The sequence below is a fragment of the Furipterus horrens genome, unplaced genomic scaffold (assembly GCF_987537825.1).
Source record: "Furipterus horrens unplaced genomic scaffold, mFurHor1.1.pri manual_scaffold_11, whole genome shotgun sequence".
Lineage (NCBI taxonomy): Eukaryota > Metazoa > Chordata > Mammalia > Chiroptera > Furipteridae > Furipterus > Furipterus horrens.
The window spans coordinates 52,786,533-52,807,610 of record NW_028327181.1 but is presented as its reverse complement, the minus strand read 5'-3'; the positions used below and the strand labels follow the sequence as shown (position 1 = coordinate 52,807,610).

Here is a 21,078-nt window from a genome sequence, read left to right as displayed (position 1 = left end):
AGGGGTCTGAGGTCTCCCCACATCTCCGAGTCCCTGCTCTCCCAGAACGCAGCTCAGTGCCAGTGGGGAAGCGTCCCTGACACAGCCCCTCCCTGCCTGTCCACCCCTACCCCCGTCTCCACCTCCACCAAAGGATCATCCCCTTGGTCCCACTCCAATAACTCACTTGAGAAGATGCAGAGCCCTGCAGGAAGTCGGTCAGGACCCCAACGCCTGAGGGTGAGTCATGGCCAAGTTTGGCCTGGAGTTCAGCCCTAGCGCATCCTTAGGACTGGCTGCTGTGGCCCTGGGGCCGTCTGTCCTTCCTTGTCCTGAAGCTCCCATCTCTGTCTCTGGCCACCAATCAAGTTTTAGCTTTTTTATTTTTATTTTTTTGCTGCTGTTGTCTCCCCTTCTTCCCCTAAGTTCACACCAACCCTCCAGTGATTCTGGTCTGAGAACCCTGTAGCATTCTGCTCCTCTGACAATAACAAAACCTCTCAAAAAATAGCTGGTTGTCTTGCTGACTCCAGGCCTGTCCTGCCTGCTGCTTAGCTGACTCCCCTAAATTCTGGCACCACATCCTGACCATCAGCCTTATCCTGGGAGGCTGGGTTCCATAGCAATCATGTGATCCTAGGTATTTTGCTTTTTAAATTAAGGTTTATTCACGGGTACATGTGTACCACCTGTATGTTAATTTTGTAAATAGCATGGGTTCAGGGAGGAAATTTGGGCCCTCTTTCATCTATAAATATTAGAAAAGTTTGAATTAGAAGTTACCATATTAGTGCAAAAGATGTACCCCCTACACTTTCTAAGACCCCAAGAATCATTAACTGTTTTGTATAAGAAAAACTAAACTAAGAGAAACACACATCAATAACAAGAATGGCAGTTTTAGGTGTGTTTGCTTTGAGCATGTAAGCAAAGACTGGAAGGAAGCAGATGCCCCAAGGAAGAAGTTCTGAATATTTGTTGCACCTTAGAATCAACTGAGAAACTATAAAAACAGCTGTGCCTGGTCCCTCTTCTGGCCAATTAAATCCAGGGAGGGCTCTTTCCCATGCATTGCCAGGCGGGAAAGGTACAGCTCTGGTCTGCTGCCAACTGGGAGCTGCCAGCCACATGTGGCTCTTTAAATCCAAATTAATTAAAATTAAACAAAATTAAACATTTGATTTCTTTGTGCACAGGCTACATTGCAAGTGCTCAACAGCCATGTGTGGCTAGGGGCTGCCATATTGAAAATGCAGATGATAGAATATTTCCATCAGTGGATGAAAAGGGGCCACGTTACTAAAACTGAGAAGCTCAAGGAGGTCTGCATGACAGGCTTATAAACTCAGAGACCAAGGTAACCATGCAGGATGGTCTGAAATTAAAGCTCCCTGACTAGCCCTGGCTGGTGTGGCTCAGTGGAATGAGCACCAGCCTGCAAACCAGAGGGTTGCTGGTTCGATTTCTGGTCAGGGCACATGCCTGGGTTGCAGGCCAGGTCCCCAGTTGGGGGCGCGCAAGAGACAACTCACTGACATCTCTCTCTCTCTCCCTCTCTTTATCCCTCCCTTTCCTTCTCTCTAAAAAAAATAAAATAAACTATTTTTTTAAAAAGTAAAAAAAAAACCTTCCTAACTAAAAGCGAGTCATTGTGGTAATCATGTGCTAGGCCAGTATCTTCCCTGAGAAAGGTCAGTCTTTACATTGCCTGAGCCTGTCTATTGCCTTTTTGCATCTATGATAACATACCTTTGGAATGTCAGGGTAATTTCCTTTCTCCAGACCCGTCAGGGAAAAAATCACTGCACCAGAGCAGAGACCACAAAACCTCTTGTTGTTACTGTTATCATGTTAATGTTAATTGCTAACTATTCTATACCCACAAGTGTAAAAGAAGTGTGTGTCTATTCATTTTACCCTTTACCCAGTCCCACAGATTTCCCTGCTTTGCTTTCTCCTGCCTTCGTAATTTATCACCAAACAAATTTCATGTAACCTCTTCATTGTAATGTATAAAATAAGGTTCAAAACTGCCATTCTCTGGAGCATTTTCTCAATCTGTTGAGATTTTGCTTCCTGGCAATTGTGGTCAGCTTGGCTCAAATAAAGCCATAAAAATTCCTACAGGTTTAAACATTCTTACATTGACACATCATTGCAGAAACTTCTATTTGGCAGAGCTACCCTCAAGGGCTGCCAAGTCCTGCTTCTGTTGTTGGAGGCTGATGTGGGCAAGTCGCCCTGAATAAGATGCAAGTGGTTTTCTGAGTGAGTTTCTGAGCAGGCTGATGGCCATAGTGTGTGTGTGTGTGTGTGTTGTGGGGGCAGGGGGGGGGCTGGGGGGAGGGGGGCTGAGGATGGTTAGATCCATTCTGGCTCCTGTTTTTCTGCTCAGTTGTCACCCTTCAGAGTCAAGAAGCTTCTGGAAGTGTGTCCTGGGAATGTTGAGTGGAGACACCCAGAAGCACCCAGGCCATCCTTGCAGGGGGAGGGGGCGGTGGGGGGTGGGGAGTGGGATGGGGATGGTGAACATCTCCAACCAGGGAGGACAGATCAGAGGGCGGCTTGTGCGGGTGACCCCGCCCCGTGCTGAGAGGACAGAAGAACCAGCACCAGCCGGGAAAGCCTTTATTCCCATCGGGGTGACCCGCTGCCCTCCGGCGGCTAACCCTCCTCCGGAACGTGGAGCTTGTCCTTCACCCCACAGGCCACCACAGCGAAGAAGAACTCCGGGAAGAAGGTGCGGACGTACACCGCAGCTTTGGGGATGGGGTTAGCCATGAACACCTCCTGCTTCTTCCGCCTCACAGTGCGCATCACCTCCTCGGCCACGTCCGCTGCATGCACCCCGTAGGCCAGCTTCCTGAAAAAGACTGCAGAGCCCCAGGAGGAGGCAGGGGGCAGGGCCTCAGCTGGGCAAGCTGGGCAGAGCCCTCTGCATGTCCAAAGACAGGGCCGCGTGTGCCCACTCCAGGCCAGCTCTGCCTGCCACTCACCGTGGGGCCCTGGGGCGACAGCCTACCCCTCAACACCTCAGCTTCCTCACCTGTAAAGTGGGCGTGGTTTCTTGCCCTATTAACTTCACAGGGTGGTTATGAACCAAGATAAGAGCTTAGAAAATAAAAAGGTGTCGGATGAATTTAGGGGGTGTTGTTCATCGTTGTTGGGAAGCTGTGCCTGTCAAGAGCCTCCCAGAACCACTTGCCCCATCATGGCCCACCCTGGTTTCCTAATGTGGTTCAAGCCTTGGGCAGAGCGCAGCAGCTCTCTGTTGAGAGCATCTAGGACAGTCATAACAATAAGGTGCTTTTACAGAGCACGTGTTATGTGCTGGGCACTATTCTAAACACTATTCCTCCCCATGACTCCACCAGGTAGATACTATCACCATCCCTCATTTTCTAAAAGGGAGACTGAGGCACGGAGATTGAGGGGATTGCTTGTGTTCATTCAAAATGTGACAGAGGCAAGCTTCAAACACAGGCAGTCTGGCACCAGACTCCCGGCCTCTACTCTGTGCTGCCTTCTATGGGAATAGGGAGCAGGTCATCCTTAAAGACCAAACCCTGGCTACTCCACCTGGGAAACTGAGGCCCAGACAGGCAGTTCCTGGGCCGTGGTCACAGAGCCTGTGAGAGACTGAGCCCAGCCGGGCCCGGGTCTGCTGGGTGCAGGTTAGGATTCTCTCTACCTGGTGCCTTTGGGCTAAAGTTTGGGGGCCCCCTTCCTGCCATTAGGTGGGTGCAGCAGCCCCCTCCCCCAGTCTTGTGCTTCAGGAACACCCCCGGGCCCAATGAAACCCTCAGGAGCCCCCAGCCCCTGCTCCCCTGGCTTCCCTCGGGAAGCTCACATTTCCAAATGGAGGCCTCCCAGGTTCCTGGGCCTGGATGCACGTGGCACGAGCGGATGAAAGTCGGGCTCACAGTGCTGACGACAACGTCGTACTCCTCCACTTCCGCTCGGAGGCAGTCGAAGAAGCCCAGGACCGCGTGCTTGGAGGCAGCATCTGGAAGGGAGACCAGCCAGCGGTGGGTCCGGGGGGTGCCACCCTACTTCCCGGGAGGAGCTGGGGAGAGGAGGCCCATGTCAGGAGTGTGATCTTCATCCTGGCCTGTCCTGACCCCCGTGAGATGTGAGCTTCTGGGGGAGAGGCACCCTGCCTTTCAGGTCTCAGGGTCTCCCACAGTCACCTGCATGCCATAGGTGCCCAAAATAGGAATGGAAGGGATGAAAGGAAAGCCAACAACCCATTTCCTTTCTGGGCTTTCTTCCCCCATGTAACCATACGCCCCGTTCCTGACACAGCCTCTCTTGTCTTAGAAGCCATGCACCAAAAGACAGAACATTTTTGCCTTGGCCACTTACAAGCAGTGCGGAATGGGACTCCGAGCTTCCCTTGGATGTTGTTCACTAACACAATCTGGCCTGTCCTCCGGGAGATCATGTTGGGAAGCAGGGCTGGAAAGCACAGGGCAAGGAGTCAAGGTGCAAAGTCTGAGACCCAGTCCGGCAGCAGCAGGCAGACCTCTCCCCAGACCCCCAGACCCCCGTGCGGGCTCCTCCGCCTCCCTGGTACCAGGATGAATGCGGACCCAGACCTCATTATCCAGCTTTCTTAGGAGTGAGCTGGTCTCAACTGGTCAATTGCTGGGTGATTTTAAATGACTGGCCCATGGGCAGGAAGTGACACTGATTTCAGCAGGGCGGAGGGGACTCCCCTTTTCAAGTCTATGAGCTCCAACAGGAAGTCTCATGTGGGCTCTAATGTGTCTGTAACACTGCCTTGTACATGCTAATCTTTTCACAAAGGGAGGAAAGACCTCAGCCCCCTGTCTTGAAAGAATTTACTACATCCTTTGTTTGGATTTCAGGTTTTCTTTTACTTATGGAGAGAGAAGAGGTTTTTAAATTCATACGGATATTTTATTTTATTTTCCCAGCTTTTCTTTATTGATTATATTGTTACCATTCGGATATTTTAAAGAGTTTCTCCTAGAATTAATTAACGTAAAAATGAGAAAATTCAGAGAAAGATATGAAGTAATAGTTGTACAGGTGGGATAGGAACATGGCAAAAATAAAAGGATCTACTTTCTGAATTGCCAGTTGGATCCAGTGCCCACATGTTTGAGTTGGGCAAACTGAGACCCAGAACCAGTGGGTAGATTCTTGTCTCTTAGCAAATTAGAGGCCCAGCCAGGAAGATAAACCAGTCCTGGCCTTTCCACTCCACTTTTTGCAATCCTCACTTTGATGCCAGTGAACCCTGAACTCTCAGCGGTTAATTGAATGACACAGTTCAGTGTGTCCCCAGGGAATGGGCTGAGGAAACTGTTGTCTCTGGGGAATCATTGTAGAAGCTCGGAAGATCATCTTTCTGCTCAAAATGTTTTTTTCCTTATTTGTCATGGTACCATTATCATGGAGATCCTGGCTGTAGAAAAGGAGGCTCTAAAATCATGCTTTCTCAGCCTCTACCAGGGAACCCCACTGTCTAAATGTAGAAATTCTCCATACTTGTATTCCCCCTCTTGGGGTTCTGCTTCGATAAACATTTTGTGGGGGAGGGGCTTCAACTCTTGGTTCTATTCCATGTCATCTCCAGCCCCAACCCACTAGGCTTCAGACCTGCACTTGAACTTGGCACGAGTCAAAATCTTCAAAAAGGAACCAACATTTTACCATTAAAAGGGATTCCTGCCTCCCCTGTTTCTTGCAAAGGGATTAACAATATTCTGGGTCTCTTGTACTTTGGGGATAAACTGTATTCTTCTTCATTACTGAGGACAGAAGCTTTACCTTAAAAAAACTGTCATAGTTAGAAGCAGATCAACTGCAAGACTGATATATCAAAATATATGCAAAGCATGAAGACAGTGGTGCAGAGTTAAGGAATGGGAGTGGAAGGGAGCCGTGGACATAAGTAAGAAGAGGAGGGTAAAGCCAAGGGCTTGGGGAGTGGGTTTCAGAGAGGCAGGTTGGAATATACCAGCAGGATACTTCCAAAACCCCTTTTCTTTGATCAGCATTTACAGTTAATGTTGAAAGCTTCCATCACATAAGTAAGTATTTTCCTGAGGGAGGCTGGAGACTTCACCTAGAATTAGATGACCCTCTGTCTGCATAAAATAGCCCTCTCTAGCAGCTGGGGGCCCGGAAGTCCAGAGGAAGGTCAAACTCACGAGACCTTTGGTCAGTGTGATGGGCCCAAAGTAATTGGCATCCATGATCTTTTTGTCCAGCTGCAGGGAGATCTTATCGGCCGGCCCCTTCACCTTCACACTGGCGTTGTTGATGAGGATGTCCACGCAGCCGTAGCAGTGCAGGACCTCTTTGGCCACGTCCTGCACGCAGCTGATGTCCGCGAGGTCTAAGAGGACCAGCTTTGGGGTGAACGTCTGCACAACCAATGACACAGTCAGCGCACGTGTGGGAACAGGGTCCCCCTCAGCCCGTGGGGGCCTTGGGTCTAAGAGCCACCCCTTTGGAAATTCAGAAATTCAGAGCACATGAAACAACTACAAAAAATGATAAGAAAAAACAGAAGTGACCCCGGGGAGGAAGGAAAGCGATGCAGCACATTCTTGGGGACCAGAGCAGCTACAATAGCAAAGATCCCAGCGTGCAAAGAGGCAGTCATTAAGTCTGAACTTTTGGCCACGAGGCCACAACTAATAAATCCAAGTGATGTCGCCCTTCCCAGGGGAGGCTGTGCACTGACTCCTGCACTGATGTCATTGCTGAAAACATTCCTGAGCTTTTGGGAAATTGCTTTGCAAACTGGCTTACAAGCCACATCCAGCTTTAAATTTTTTTTTTTAATTTTCATTTATACTTGACATTCAATATTATATTAGTTGCAGGTGTACAGCATAGTGGCTAGACATTTATATTACTTACAAAGAGATCCCCCCATAAGTCTAGTACCCAGCTGACACCCTACATAGTTACTACAATATTATTGACCCCCGTGACTATTTTGTAACTGCTCATTTGTACTCCTGCAGCCACATCTAGCTCTGTAGCCACATTTTGTTTTTGATCAAAATCATACCCTCAACACAAGATTGGAGTACCGTTTCTGGCCAGGCATTGTGGTCAGCCCTAGACACTGGCTGTCATCAAGACTGTCTGTGTTGAGAGGGGTACAGATGGGGACATTGATGACACCATGTGGTAAATGCAATCTCAGTGTTTAGCAAACACTGATCCTGAGGTATATTTTGACCAGAGCGTTTCCTGTCCAAATTTGTTTGGGAAACTCAGACTATTAAATGTTCTTTACGAAGGTCCACTGTGCTCATTAACATATCAAAGGCTCTGCAAAGTCCTGTGGTAAAGTAACTTAGCAGACAAGCTTGACTTCTTAACTCCAGATTTCCCCCACAGCTGACCTCCGAACCTCACTTTTACTCAGCGCTGTACCCAATAGTGTCCCAAGGAACAAACCGTAAAGGGCGATGGGTTGTCCTGAGGGTCCATCTTTTCAAATGCCAGACTTAGATCTGAATTATTTTTGGCTATTTCCAAAACCCAAATTCAACATCAAGGGCAAATATTAAAAAAAAATCCTGAAGAGAGCTTTGAAGGCAATTTCCTACACAACTCTACAGAAATGCTTTGAAAACTGTAGTGGCATTGAAATGTGTGCACCTCCCCGGTGACTTCTTATGAGGGGACTTCATTCCACTGATTTCTTTGAAGAAAATATCACTTGAGGTATTATATCTGTGACATATCCTGCCTCCTGGGTCCTCTTTGAATCTGACTTAAAGAGAATAGGGGGAGAGGGGAGGGGAGTCAGTGGCTGGAGAACACATTTTTGGCATGGTAAGCGATCAACATGAGGTGACCCCTATGGCTGGCAGACATGCCTGTGTCAAGCTCAGGGAGACCATTGCCTTACGATCCCCCCAGTAATCCTCGAATCTCACCCAGATGACCAGAGAGCTGCTCTTTGACCATCAGTGAAGGCTGAGGGTACCCACGAGTCTCCCAGGCTGAATGCTGAAGGCCTCACCTTGCTGGGGTCAGCCACGCTGACCAGGGCATCGTACAGATTCTGCAGCCGCTCCCAGCTCTTTCCGCACAGCACCAGCCTCGCGCCGCCCATGTGGAACACCCGCGCGCACTCTGTGGGGAGGACGGAAGGAGGGCAGGGGGCACCATGTGGATGGAGCCCCTGAGGGTCAGCCCCTCTGTCCTGCACATTCAAGAGTTCAAAGAATCTAAAAGTCCTGGCCCATGAGGTATCTTAGAGGTCGTTTCATTCAACCTCTACCTGGGCTGGAATTTTTTTTCTCATTTCTTTTATTTTTTTTAAAGATTTTATTTATTTATTTTTTGGAACGAGGGGAAGAATGGGCAGAAAGACAGGGAATGAAACATCTATGCAAGAGAGAAACACTGATTAGATTGCTTGCCTCTTGCATGCACTCCAACCAGGGGCCAAACCCACAACCTAGGCATGTGCCCCGACTGGGAATCAAACCGGTGAAGTTTTGCTTTGCAGGACGATGTCCAAACTGATGAGCCACACTGGTCAGGGCTTTCTTATTTCTAGTGTTAGTGTGGTTGCCTCCTGTGAAGCGGAGCTCCTGGTGGGGTGAAACAGTCCTTCCTTTATCACATAGTTCTGATTATCGCACATTCTTTTTCACACCGGACAGAAAGATACCCCTTTCCATCTAGGTCTTCGGGACCACAGCCCTAACTATATCTCAATCTAAAGATACCGGGAACAGCCAATGTATTTTTCAGACCAAATGGCACAGGTTTTTTTTACATTGTCTCTGTAGGTTGATATCCAGCCAGGGTTCCTTTTATTAAAAAACTAAACCTGCCTTCTGTCTAGTTAATTTTACTCTGGACTAATTCCTAACTCACCTAGTACATGACTTTCTCGTTAGGTAATGGCTGGTAGACGCACTACATTCTTGTGTAGCAATAACACTGATATTGAAGAACAATAAATGCTGACGTGTTTTGAGAGTTTACTTGTTCCAGGGACTGTTAAAAGAGATGTACAACTATCAGCACATTTAGTTCTCATCATAACGCTCTGAGGTAGTAGTATCTTTGTTTGGGCTCCCTAGAAGCAGAATTGGAGAGAGGGACTCAGGTGGCCAAGATTCACTGAGGAAGTGCTCTTCAGAGGAAATCTATCAGAGAGGCAGGCCACGGGGAAGGTGCCAGGCAAGGATGTGGTCTCAGGTGAAGTCTGACTGTGGCTGGGTCCAAGGAAATCTCTGGAGTGTAGACCCAACTGCAGAGCTGTTCTTCCTGGAGGCAAGAGGACCAGCCTTTGATACACCTGTGTTAACCAGTCGCTGACCCAGTGCTGCCCCCTTCTGGGTGTCGGTGCACAGGGGTTTCTCTCCTGGGTGAGTCAGTGTCCACGGGCAGGTGGCAAGTCTCTGAGCCTTGGCAGCCACAGCACCTGGGGATGGATGAACTGGCCAGGTACAGGGATCTGGGAAGGGCACCACTGCCACCTCCTCTGGGGGTGGGTACGTGTTACTGTGCCATTTTACACCAAGCAGTGGCAGGCCTGGACTGACCTGAATGCTCCGGGATTGCTGGGTAACACAGCGAGCCCTCAGCATTGAGAGTCTTGAGTGCAATGGCTCAGATGATCTATGGCTGTGCGACACTGTCCTGAGCGCTCAGCAGCCTGGTGCGGGAGGAGGGAAGGGAGCCAGGCAGTTGTCTGGAGCGCCACCATGGGCAGGGGAGTCAGGTCTCGGACAGAGAGCTACTACGTCTGTGCAGTCTAGAGACAGGCATGGTGGGTGTGCCTGGGGGTGGAGGGTGGAGGAGGGAAGCTGTGGTAGGTGCTGCTGGCTGAGGAAAGCCTGAATCAAGAAATAACTGTGTGGCTGTCCTTTCCAACCTGGCCCCTGCAGAGTGGTTCCTGTAAAGAAGGGTGGCGAGAAGAAGGGCCGCCCTGCCATCAAGAAGGTCGTTACCAGAGAATATACCACCAACATTCCCAAGTGCATCCATGGAAGGGCTTTCAGGAAGTGCACCCCTAGGGCACTCAAAGGACTTGGAAATTAGCCATGAACTAGATGGGACTCCAGATGTGCACACTGACACCAGGCTCAACACAGCTGTCGGGGCCTAAGGAATAAGGAATGTCCATACTGTATCCGGGTGCAGTTGTCCAGAAAATGTAATGAGGATGAAGATTCCCCAAACAAGCTCTCTCTGTTGGCTTCCTACATACCTGTCGCCACTTTCAAAAATCTACAAACAGTTAATGTGGATGAGAACTAATTGCTGTTTATCAAACAATTTATAAAACTGCAAAAGCCAAAACCTGTTAACAATGTCACCTCAAATTACTAGACAATAGGGAATGGAAGATTTCTCTAAATGTAAGCATTTTATTGTGAAAGAGGCATGATGATTCTGGATGGCGAAATTCAGTAAAGATGTCAATCCATCTACTGTGAATTTGAGGCAGTAAATCAAGATTCCAACATGTCTTAGAAGGTGACAGAAAGATATTAAATTTCACTTGGAATAATTGATAGGCAAGAAAAGCAAAGAACATTTTGATAAACAATAATAGGGATGGACTATCAGTTATTAAAAAGTATATAAAGCTACAGAAATTAAAGCAATGGTTCAAGTATAGATAGAAGTATTAATTAAAATAGAGCCAAGTTTTCATAAGAATTTAGTATATTATAAAGTTTGTGTGTTGAAAAGAACATATTATTTAAAATGTGGCATTTGGACTACTGGCTAACTATTTGGGAGGGAAAAAATGTAGAGGCAATATACCAAAATGTATTAAATAATTACATGGAAAAATAGAACCATAAAAGAACTAGAAGAAAGGAGATGAATATATAATCCTGCTTTGGGAAAGATATTTTAAGCATGACACCAAAGGAAGAAATCATAACAGATATGATTTATAGATTTTTATCCTTAAAAGAATGTTTTGCATATCAGAAAACACACACACACAAATTAAGAGCAAGATAAATTGAGGAAACATTTATAATACACAAGTAATAAGAGGGTTAATTTATTTGTCCTACAAAGAACTTTTATAAATCAATAAAAAGATAAAGACCCTAATAAAGAAATTGGCTAATGAGATGAGTAAGGAATTCATAAGAGCTAATATGCAAAAGATAAGATTTCAATGCCAATAATACAGAAATGCAGATTAAAACATCACTAGTTTTAATCTATCAGATAATCAAAAACAAAATTGATAATAGTCACATATTCAGTGCTGGTGGTAATGCAAATTGTCAAAATCTTTTAGAAGAAAAACTTGACAGAATTCTTAAAAGTGAGTATGGATCTTGACCCAATTATTTCATTTGTGGACATTTTTCCTAAGAAGATAATTTAGAATTACTGCATGGACATAGTTGTAATATTGTTTATCTCAGTACCATAATACTAGTAAAGAATTGGAGATCATTGCAAATATCCAATATTATTGGAGATTGGTTAAGGAAATTATGGTAAATCTATATTGAAGCCTTTACAACTGCTATTGTAGAAATGAGTCTACTGAAATGAAGTTCATGATATAGTAACTTTAAAAAATATTCAAAACAGTGTCTGATACAATGCATGACACTTGACTCAGTGTATAATTGGAGCCCTTTACCCAAAAATACAATAGGGCACAAGTGGATCAAGAAAGAGAAGAGAGAGGGGGAATTTTGAAGAAGGAATTTTGAGGGAAATGTTGAGTATTTGCCCACTTTCTGCAGCCTCAAGAGCAGGCTGCCAGAGCAACGTTTGAACAGCACGCTGTGAGCTCCCTGCAGCTGGGGGTTCAGGCTGCGGTCTGAGTTGTACCCAAGAACTCCAGTGGAGAGACCCGGGACACTCCCCAGGGCAGAGGACAGGAGAGCTGTGGCTGCCCCCTGTGGGTCGGTTTGCATTGTTGAAGACCACCCCCTCTCTCCCCAACAACCACAGTGCACCAGGGCATGAGTTCGTTCAGAGCTATTCTGAATTCTGCCCAGGAGAACCTTTCAGGAGGGCAGGGGACCCTGAAACACAGGGCCTGGGTGGAGAAGACCCTCACACTCTGGGGCTGAGCCACGACTGAGCAAGCGGACCACACGCTTTCACAGAAAGTGGGAACGGCTAGTCCCAGGGAGCACCTCTGCTGGAGCCACAAACACGCAGCAAGAGAAAGAATCAGACTCGGTTTTCCTCCTTCCGTCCCCTTCACCCCAGAGGGGTCAGCAAGAGCAGCAATCTGGCAGGTAACCTGTCCAACCGGGGAGGAGGGAGAGGGAAAAGCAGGTTCAGCTTCAAGGAGAATTGGCACAAACTGGTCACCGCGGTTTCCGGATTGATGCCGTGTTTCACCACCACAGGGCTTTGCATAATCCAATAGTATCAGAAAAGTCATGGGACTACCAGATTTTATTTTTAAATCAAGGTGCAGAGGAAGTCATTTCCCCTCTGCACTTCTCACCACGGCCCTGATCCTTGCTGTTTACACCTGTAAGCATCATAAAGGAGCAGAAAGAAAACAGGACGAGCGTTCCTGAGTGGGCAGGGTTCTACGTGTGTTTTACACTCTTTTTACCTAGAACCTCCTTAATAGATAGGGCTTTTATAACCACAGAATTCATCTGAAGGGAGCCACCTCCGCGGTCTGGCCATAACTCTGAGTGGCAGCCACACTGGGCGAGGGACAGCCGTGGGAGTCACGGTTTTACAGACCAGAGGGGTGAGGTTCAGTGATGTGAGATGATTTACCCAGAGTCCGCAGCTGGTCAGGGGTGAAGCCAGGACGTTAACCCAGGCAGTGATGTTCCGGCACCGATGTCCTTGCCAGGCTGCCCCCTGGCCCCGCTCCTGCTGAGAAGGGAGTGTGTTGTCACCTGCCCACACTGTCCCTCCCTCTCAGGAAGATCAGCAGATAGTTACAAGCTGGGCACTGGGGTAGGTGAGAGGCCTGTGGCCAAGAGCCAGACCCAACCTCTGGCCTTGACCTCCTCCCAAGAGGCAGCATGGAGTGTTCCTGACTATCGCCCCATTTCTGCTCTTCTCTGCCAATACCTTGTCTTTCCTGGGTGGGCCCGGGAGATGGAGCCAGGGGTGTGATTGCTGCTTTGGTCCAGCAGATCCCAAAGGCACACCCCCAAATACAGGGTGAGTCATTTCAGCTAATTCCAGGTGTCAAGTAGATGCAGGTGTTCTTATTTTCATCCTTGACCAGGTCAGCTCAGTTCAGCAGGCATCTTGTGACAAGCGAGTGGGCCCCAGGCTTTCCCTTTTCCATGCAGCAAACAGAAACGGGGCCCTGGCACCTCAGAGACCCTCGACTGTAAGGTGCTTCCTGATATCGGAGATATTAAAATGCAAGCAGATGGCCTGCGACTACTGTCAAGTGCTGGTGATAGAAAGACAGTCAGCTTGATTTCAGAAATGTTTAAAGACAGGTGACTGTGCATCTTAGAGGGAATGAAACCCAGGCTGGGCTCAGCTTTCTGAAGTAGAGTGGTTAAAGATTTGGGGGGTTACTCCTGCTGCAGAGACACTGTGTGCAAGGTGACGCGATTGTCAGTGTGGCTGAATGGTGCCAGTTTGGCGTGAGGGTTGGATGTCCTGCTCGTTGGCTATTTGATTTCCCTAGTAAACAGCTGGGTGCTGGGCTCCTGCTTGCTCCCACGGGTTTGGTCAGTTCCGTGGGACCAGGGGTGTGCGGTGGGCTGGGCACAGCCTGTGTCGTCTGCTCAGGGCCCCTCACACTTTTCTTGCCTTGGCCTTGAGAAGAGGAGCAGCTTGCACCTAGGATCACTGTGGGCAGCAGCATGTTCTGGCTGGGTTTATTTAAGGTCACATACAGCCAGCTTCTCAAGTTACTTCTAAATACCTGGACTTAATTTTTTTCTGCTTTGCATTTCTGTCCAGGGTGGGTTTGTAACATACTGTAAAGAAAGAAAACTGATAGCAGGCAGACAGAGTCTGGACCACAGACTCTGAAAATGTCATTCTGCCCCAGAGATGTATTCTCTGGGCACCTGATTTGTGCCATGTGTGACTGTGACTCAATGGGACTTAAAAAATATATATAGTAAGACTACTGAAACAAATATACATCCCTCAGCAATAGATAGAACAGTAGTTCTAACTAGTAAGAGAGAAAAGCAGAAAGGATATAGAAGAGATGAACAGCCTCCTCAACCAACAGGATCTAATCGACATGTATAGAACACTCCACACCAAAACAGCAGACTGCACGTTCGTGCCCAGCACCCAGGACCATTCATCAACATAGTGCATATCCTGGGCCATAAATCACACTCAACAAATTTAAAAGAACTGAAATCATACAATGTGTTCTCTGATCACATTGGAATCTAGCTAGAAATCAATAAAACAAATGTATAACAATATACTTATCCAAATGAATGCCTTCTCTCAGCAGATGGCCACTTTTAGAGGCTCTTCATTAAACATATTTTTGGGGGGTACTTACTATATGCCAGGCTTTGAGCTAGGTGGTAGGGACACCACGGGGCAAACAGAACACAGTGTCCAGCATAGGGGGGCTGGTGCCGAGCAGACCAACTGAGCAGCACAGAGTGAGGAGTGCTCTGGTGGCATGTGTTTCTGGGACGGACCACAGGAGCCCAGTTCTTTGGGGGCACACAGAGAACCTATGTATCTGCCTTATGCTTTAAAAATAATTACCTGGTAACCCAAGTTGATCACCCACTGTTGTGGAGCCCATCATCGAAGCCATGCAGACTGGCTCCCACCGGATGCCCAAGAGAATGAGGCCCTGAGAGAATTCCCAGACAGGAAGTTATAAATGTTCTCACAATGGCAGCCCCGAGGGACTAGACACCCAGCTCCTGAGAGGGGCTCTTTGGAGGGGGTAGTGCTCATCTCAGTACTCAGGAGGTAATGGACTCAATGGACACTTGTTAAGTGACCTAATGTGGGTGTGTTCTATGTTTCATTAAAAATAACAAAATAGCCCTGGCCCTGGGTGGCTCAGTTGGTTGGAACATCGTCGCATGCACCAAAAGTCTGTGGGTTCGATTCCCTATCAGGGCACATGCCTAAGTTGTGGGTTTGATTCCCTGTTGGGATGCATATGGGAGGCAACCAATTGATGTTTCTCTTTCACATCAATGTTTCTCTCACTCTCTCTCCCTTCCTCTCTCTAAAATCAATAAACATATCCTTGGATGAGAATTAAAAAATAATTACAAAACAACAGCAAAAATTATACCCAAACTATGTAACGTACGTGGCTACACTGCCATGGTCAGGAATGACAGTCAGACTCTTACAAACCCAGGGACACCATGTCACAGGTGTCACCTGAGGAAGGGCCCTCCCAGCTCATCTAATTCAGGGGCTGCAAACAGAAATGCCTGTAAGGCCAGAGGTCATGTGACTGAGGAACTCAGGCTGTGTGTGATCAGGGCAGGTCAGCAGGTGTGGGCAGCCGGAGCACACCGGTTCATCACCTTACCACTGCTCACACCCGAGTGGCGCCCACCACTGCTCCAGCTGCTGCTCTGAGTGCTGAATCAATTAATTCATTTATTCCTCACTTTACAGGTGAGAAACCCAAGGCAGAGACGTGAAACCACCAGCTAGGACGTGGGAGAGCCAGGAATTGAACTTGGCTCCCAAGTCTGGACTGTAACTGGTACGCCACCCCAGTTAAGGGGAGTCACATTTCAAAATTTCAGGAGGCTCTGTGAAAGCAAAACAAGCCTGCAGACCACTCAGGCTGTGACTTGGCCACGCCAGATATTTCAGTGCCCTCTCTTCAGGTGAGGAAGCTGCCATCTCCAGAAGAGAAGATTCACACAGGGTGTGACTTGCTGATTAATGACAAGCACTAGGAGAGAACTCAGCCTTGACCCCACACCTGCCTGCCGAGCAGGTGTGCCTGCACCCCACCCTGCCACTGCTCGTCCTCAGGGCAGGAGCGGGTGCAAGGGGGTGAAACCAGCTTACCCTTGCCCAGTCCGGAGACGGCGTCGGTGATCACCACCACTTTGTTCTGCACGGCTGACTTTGACCACAGCCTGGACACCTCTTGGTAGATGAAGAGAAGGCCGCTGATCCCCAAGAGCAGCAAAGGCAGGATGAGCACAGCTGTGACCCCCATCTCGTTCTGGGGGGAAATGGGCAAGAGGAGTTGGCTTTGCAAAGAGACTCTGATCAGGACATGGGTGGGGGAGCCCAAGGCTGCAGGGTGCAGGCTCTCATGCACCAAGCCCTGCATGTCCTCTCCAGGGAGCTGGGCTCTCTGCAAGCCCCGGGGCTGCTTCCGAGCTGAACACCCTGCTAATCCCCAAATGTCCGATGAATAGGAAATTACTCACAGTGTCTCCGAAAGCAAACTGAATCCAGGGGCTTGCCCTTCTGAAGGTTAATTATGAATTTAATTAAAATGGGTCTGCATTTTTGGAAGGAAATCCATGTGTTAAGGCCACTTGCTTGGGCCCCAATGGTTATTTATAGCTCTCAGTGCCCTAAAGGGCTTTTCAGGGTAAATATAGTGCCTATTCTGATATTCAGGGACACATGCTGGCTGGGTCTGATTTCAGAGTCCTTGCCAGGACTTTTAAAGCTCTCTGGCTTGCCCGACTATTAGAGGTTTCCTCTGCAGTTTGAGGCTGGGCATTAGGGATCAGGACCTGGGATTTCAGTACAAACACCCTCGCCCTCAGTTCCTGTAACCCTCCTACAGGTAGCTCAGACAGGCATGTCAGAGAGCCAGCTGGCCTTCCGTCTGGCTGGGGATGAGAAGCATAAAAAGGCTGTTAACCAGAATGGAGCCCGTTGCAGAATAAACCACTTAGAGGAGTGACATGAACTATCCGAAAGAGCAGAGTTTGTGGAGTGTTCCTCATGAGTCTCAGCAATCCAACCTGCTGAGGCTTAGCTTCCTCCTCTGTGGAACGGGCGTGACAGTATTATCTTGCAGGACTGTTGGGAGGAAAAATAAGATACTGCCTATTAGCCTATCTCACAAGAAGATAACTATTGTTACCTTTTTAATGATTAAGAATATTAAAGATTTACCCCAAACATTAAATATCTTAATTATACAAGGGAAGGCAGAAGGATTAGAACTGGGGAGATATAAATAGTTAATCCCAATTTATGTACCCACAGCATCAAAAACCAGAAGACCTACCATAATGGCATCTGAATTTGTTGGTCAGGGTCATTGAGCTGATCAGGAATTACATGGGGGAGAGGAGAGTGGAGAAACTTCATTTTTTTCCTTGGAAGTTAAGACTGACTAGAAACATTAAAAAATAATTTTTTTAAAAAAAATTGACCTGTAGTCTACTAGAAATGTGCACATATCCTAAGTGTGGCACTTCCTAAATTTTCATGAACTGAACATGTCCCTGTAATCAGCACCCAGGTCAAGAAACAGCGCTGACCACACGCCCCCACCACGTGTCTTTCCAGCCCGTAAGGGTGGCTGCTTCCTAACTTCTAATAGCACGTATTAGGTTCACCTGAGCTTTAAAACGTTTCTTTTATTCAGATAGGTTCACAAGGTATTGCTGTCTTGCTGAATAGTACATTTGTGAGATTCTCCCATATTGTTGTGGCAAGTTGGAGATCTTTATTCCTTTGTACGAATACACTTCACATTTTTAATTTATTCTTCTAAGAGTGGGCACTTGGCTGGTTTTCAGTATGGGGCTATTGCAGATAGTGCTGCTACAGACACACATGGCTTTTGGGGACATGAACACTATTTTAATGTGAACATATTAGGTCGTTTGGATGACAGAATGAGGAATCTTGGCTCTGATGGCCTTCACGTCTGAAGTCATTGGCTAAGAAAAGTAAAATGAAGAGGTAGAGGTACAGTATGCCCCACTGTCCCAGTGTCAAGGGTTCCTTGAGGTAGGTCCCTGGTGTTTCACCCCACACCCACAGGCAGGGATGGAGGTATTGTAAATCATTGAAATTATGAATTAGGAAACTCCAAAAGAGCATTTTGGGGAGGAACAGCTTATATTGGGAGGCTTAAAATATTATTAATACTATAACGTGTCCATGCCAAGGTTGGTTTGGTCATTAAAGAAGTTCATTAATTATATCATGCAAATGTGGCTACAGCTGTGCTTGAACAACTCACAAGTTCTTTATTTGAAGGAAAGCCCACAAAGGTACAAGACCCTTTGTATAATAAAAGAGCTGGTATCTGGTCTGCTGCAGTGCTGGTGGCAGCTGTCTACTTAAGTAGATGCAGCTGACAGTGGTCACCCACGCCCAGGTGTCATAGCTGCCTGGCCGCCTCTCCCACAGTCAGGCAGGCTTCTGGGGCAGTTTTCCATGCCGCTGAAAACGGTGACTCATTGGACAGCTTTCCACACAAAGACTAGTCAACGGGCCCAGGTTTCAGCTTCATGTTTCCAGAAGATGATTCAAGTTGTCTGTAAATATCATTCAGATATTCTTCAATTTATTTTTCAACCATTATTGTTGAACAACTATTATGAGCTGGGCAGTGCTTAAGTCTGAGGAACATGGCAGTGAATGAAATAAAGGCAGCTTTTTAACCCCTTGTGTTGGGAATTGGCAAATAAAGCCACAAGTAAATAATTGTAGAGTGTGTCAGGAGATAAATCCTGCAAGAGAAGGTCAAGATCAAGAAGGAAATCAGTTGTGTCCGGGCAGGAAACAGGTTACCCTGGATGACTCAAAGATGTTAATGGGAGGACCCTTCCCAGGGCTATGGAAAGGTGAAAGATACACAGGGGCTGAGAGACACCCAGAGGCCAGCAGCCAGGGGAAGTGCTATGACCCCTAGGGACAGGGGATAGAAGAGTTATTGCAGCCCAGTGAGAGGTGGAACTCGGGTGGGATGGGCATCCAGCAGGTTCTGTAGTCATGGAGAGTCACTGCTACGGCCAGTGATACAGGGCCACAGCAGGAGGAAATGCCTTGGTGGCTCTCCTTCTGGGCTCTGATGCCACTGCCACTTGAAACAAACATGGGGCAGGCTGGGAAGAGAGGCCAACACAGCAGAGTCACGGGTGTCTTGCCCACCGGATTAATAAGAGCTGCTGTGTGATGACTACTCTCTGGAGAACATCCTCCTGGGGCCAAATATGTTCATACTCAGTGTCATTATGAGAAATGTCCACACACCTAGTCCCCCATATTCCCTTGTCACCAGTTTTTCCCCCACGGTCTCTGGCCAAGCGGCCAACCCAATAACCAACTGCCAGTGTGTTTGTGTAAGTCTGTAACACTGGCCATCTTTTCTTCCAAAGGGCGCGGACAGCAGGCATTGCTCAAAGTCCTGTGTGTGGAAGGTTTTCTCCCTCCGCTGTGGGTCAGAGCCACCCCTGACTGGGACTGTCCACCTCCAGCGGATGCTAGTGTATCAGACACATTCATCTGCAAACTGGTCACGCCTTTTCCCTTTAACAAAAAGCAAAGGCAGTCCGTCAGCACAGGTAGGTATTATGAAATATTAATGCAATGTCCTAGTGCCTTTTCTACCTGCTCAGGTCCAAGGTTAGATCTCTCTAACTGAGGTGACCCCTGAGAGGGATGATGGCTGGTTATCCGCTGACTGTGCTACCAGCACTTGGGGCAACAGTCCTGCATTGAAGAGGAATCTGGGCAGCGCATGCAGTGTCTGTCACAGGAGAGGGAGGAGGCAAACTGAGAATAAGTCGTGCTCAGAGGTGACCCGAGAAACTCTTAGTGATGGATAGCATTTGAACAGATGTCTGAAAGAAATGGTGAGGTTATGGGGGAACAGAGGCTCCAGGCAAAGGGGCCAGCAAGTGCAAAGGCCCTGAGATGGAGTGTGTTTGGTATTCTCAAGGAGTAGCAAGGAGGCCAGTGCACTGCTGCCGAGTGACAAGGGCAGGGTGAGTAGCAGATAGGGTTAGAGAGGTAGTTGAGGGTTCACATGCCTTACAGGACATGGTTAGAACATTGGTATTTACTGTAAATGAGATGATGATCCCCGAGGAGAGGAAAGACATGATTCAACCCCAGTTTATATGTATGGTACTGGGACTAGATTGTAAGGGGACACGCATGGAAGTATGGAGACCGTTGGGGACTTCTGCAATAGTAATTCAGGTAAGCAGTGATGATGTGTTCAGACATTTGCTTATGGGTTGGATAGAAGGGGATAAAGAAATGTACTTTAACCTTTAACCTTGGCTGTTTTCCAATCTCTCCCAACCTCCCTCCTGCCACACACTAATACATTATTTTTATCGTTGGCCCCTGGAAGGCAGGGGTCTGTTCTTAGTCATGCTTGTGGCCCCATGACACCTCAATGGGGCTTTATATACACATATATACAGTTGAATGAATGAGAAATGTTGACATGAACAAACATGACTAGTCCCATTGGTAGGCCTACTAACCTTATTCTGGTCTTCAAAGAAGTCCCTCCCAGGCCGGACGCCAAGGGCTTGGTTTGATGACAGAAATGCAGCTAAGTCTTCAATTCCAAGAAAATAATCAGTAAAACAGTCTGAGCAACTGAGTGAGTTGAAGGGTGAATTCACTAATTTTGGAAAAACAGTTGGCCTACTGGCATCAGACTGCTGCTTTTCAGTTCTTCCTCTGTGGACACCTTGTTCATTCTTGCCCCACCACCTTGAGTCAGCTGCTACCCTTCTTTGCCACCCACCTTTGCCCCCTGAGTTTCCTGACCTGGCCGGGGAAGATCTGTGAGCCAGAGATGGTTCCTCCTGAAGACGGCTTTGCTTGCAGAGCAACTGACACCCCGGAAACTCCCTCGTCTGTTGGTGCAACATGTAGACTGCAGACACGGACCGGTTCTTTAACCATCGACCCCGAGCAGGCGTTTTGCTAGAACTGGAGAAGGAAGAAGGTTGACTCCTTGCTCCTAAGAGAAGTGGTGTGGTGCATGGAACGTTGTAGACACCCGATAAAAGTCACTGAATGGTTAACTAAGGATGGACGGCTTCCAGGCTAAAAATGGTTTCAGGATTTGTACGTGTTTGATCTTGGCTTTCTCTTGGACAGAGTCACTGTGATTTCCATATAGCTCCCTTAACTCACTGGCAGGGCCTCAGGCTCTGTCTTGTTTCCTTATATACA

General features: G+C 47.7%; 1 protein-coding gene across 1 annotated transcript; it reads right to left on the bottom strand.

The window, feature by feature from the left end:
• Window positions 1-2,590: 2,590 nt before the first annotated feature.
• On the bottom strand, window positions 2,591-16,210 carry DHRS7C (dehydrogenase/reductase 7C). Its single transcript, XM_090290907.1, has 6 exons — window positions 15,961-16,210; window positions 8,000-8,112; window positions 6,167-6,377; window positions 4,345-4,437; window positions 3,830-3,985; window positions 2,591-2,852 (listed from the first exon to the last, which is right to left on the bottom strand). The coding sequence occupies exons 1-6, from the start codon at window positions 16,112-16,114 to the stop codon at window positions 2,644-2,646; spliced, it is 936 nt and encodes a 311-aa protein (XP_090147033.1). The 5' UTR covers window positions 16,115-16,210; the 3' UTR covers window positions 2,591-2,643.
• Between the last annotated feature and the right edge of the window lie 4,868 nt (window positions 16,211-21,078).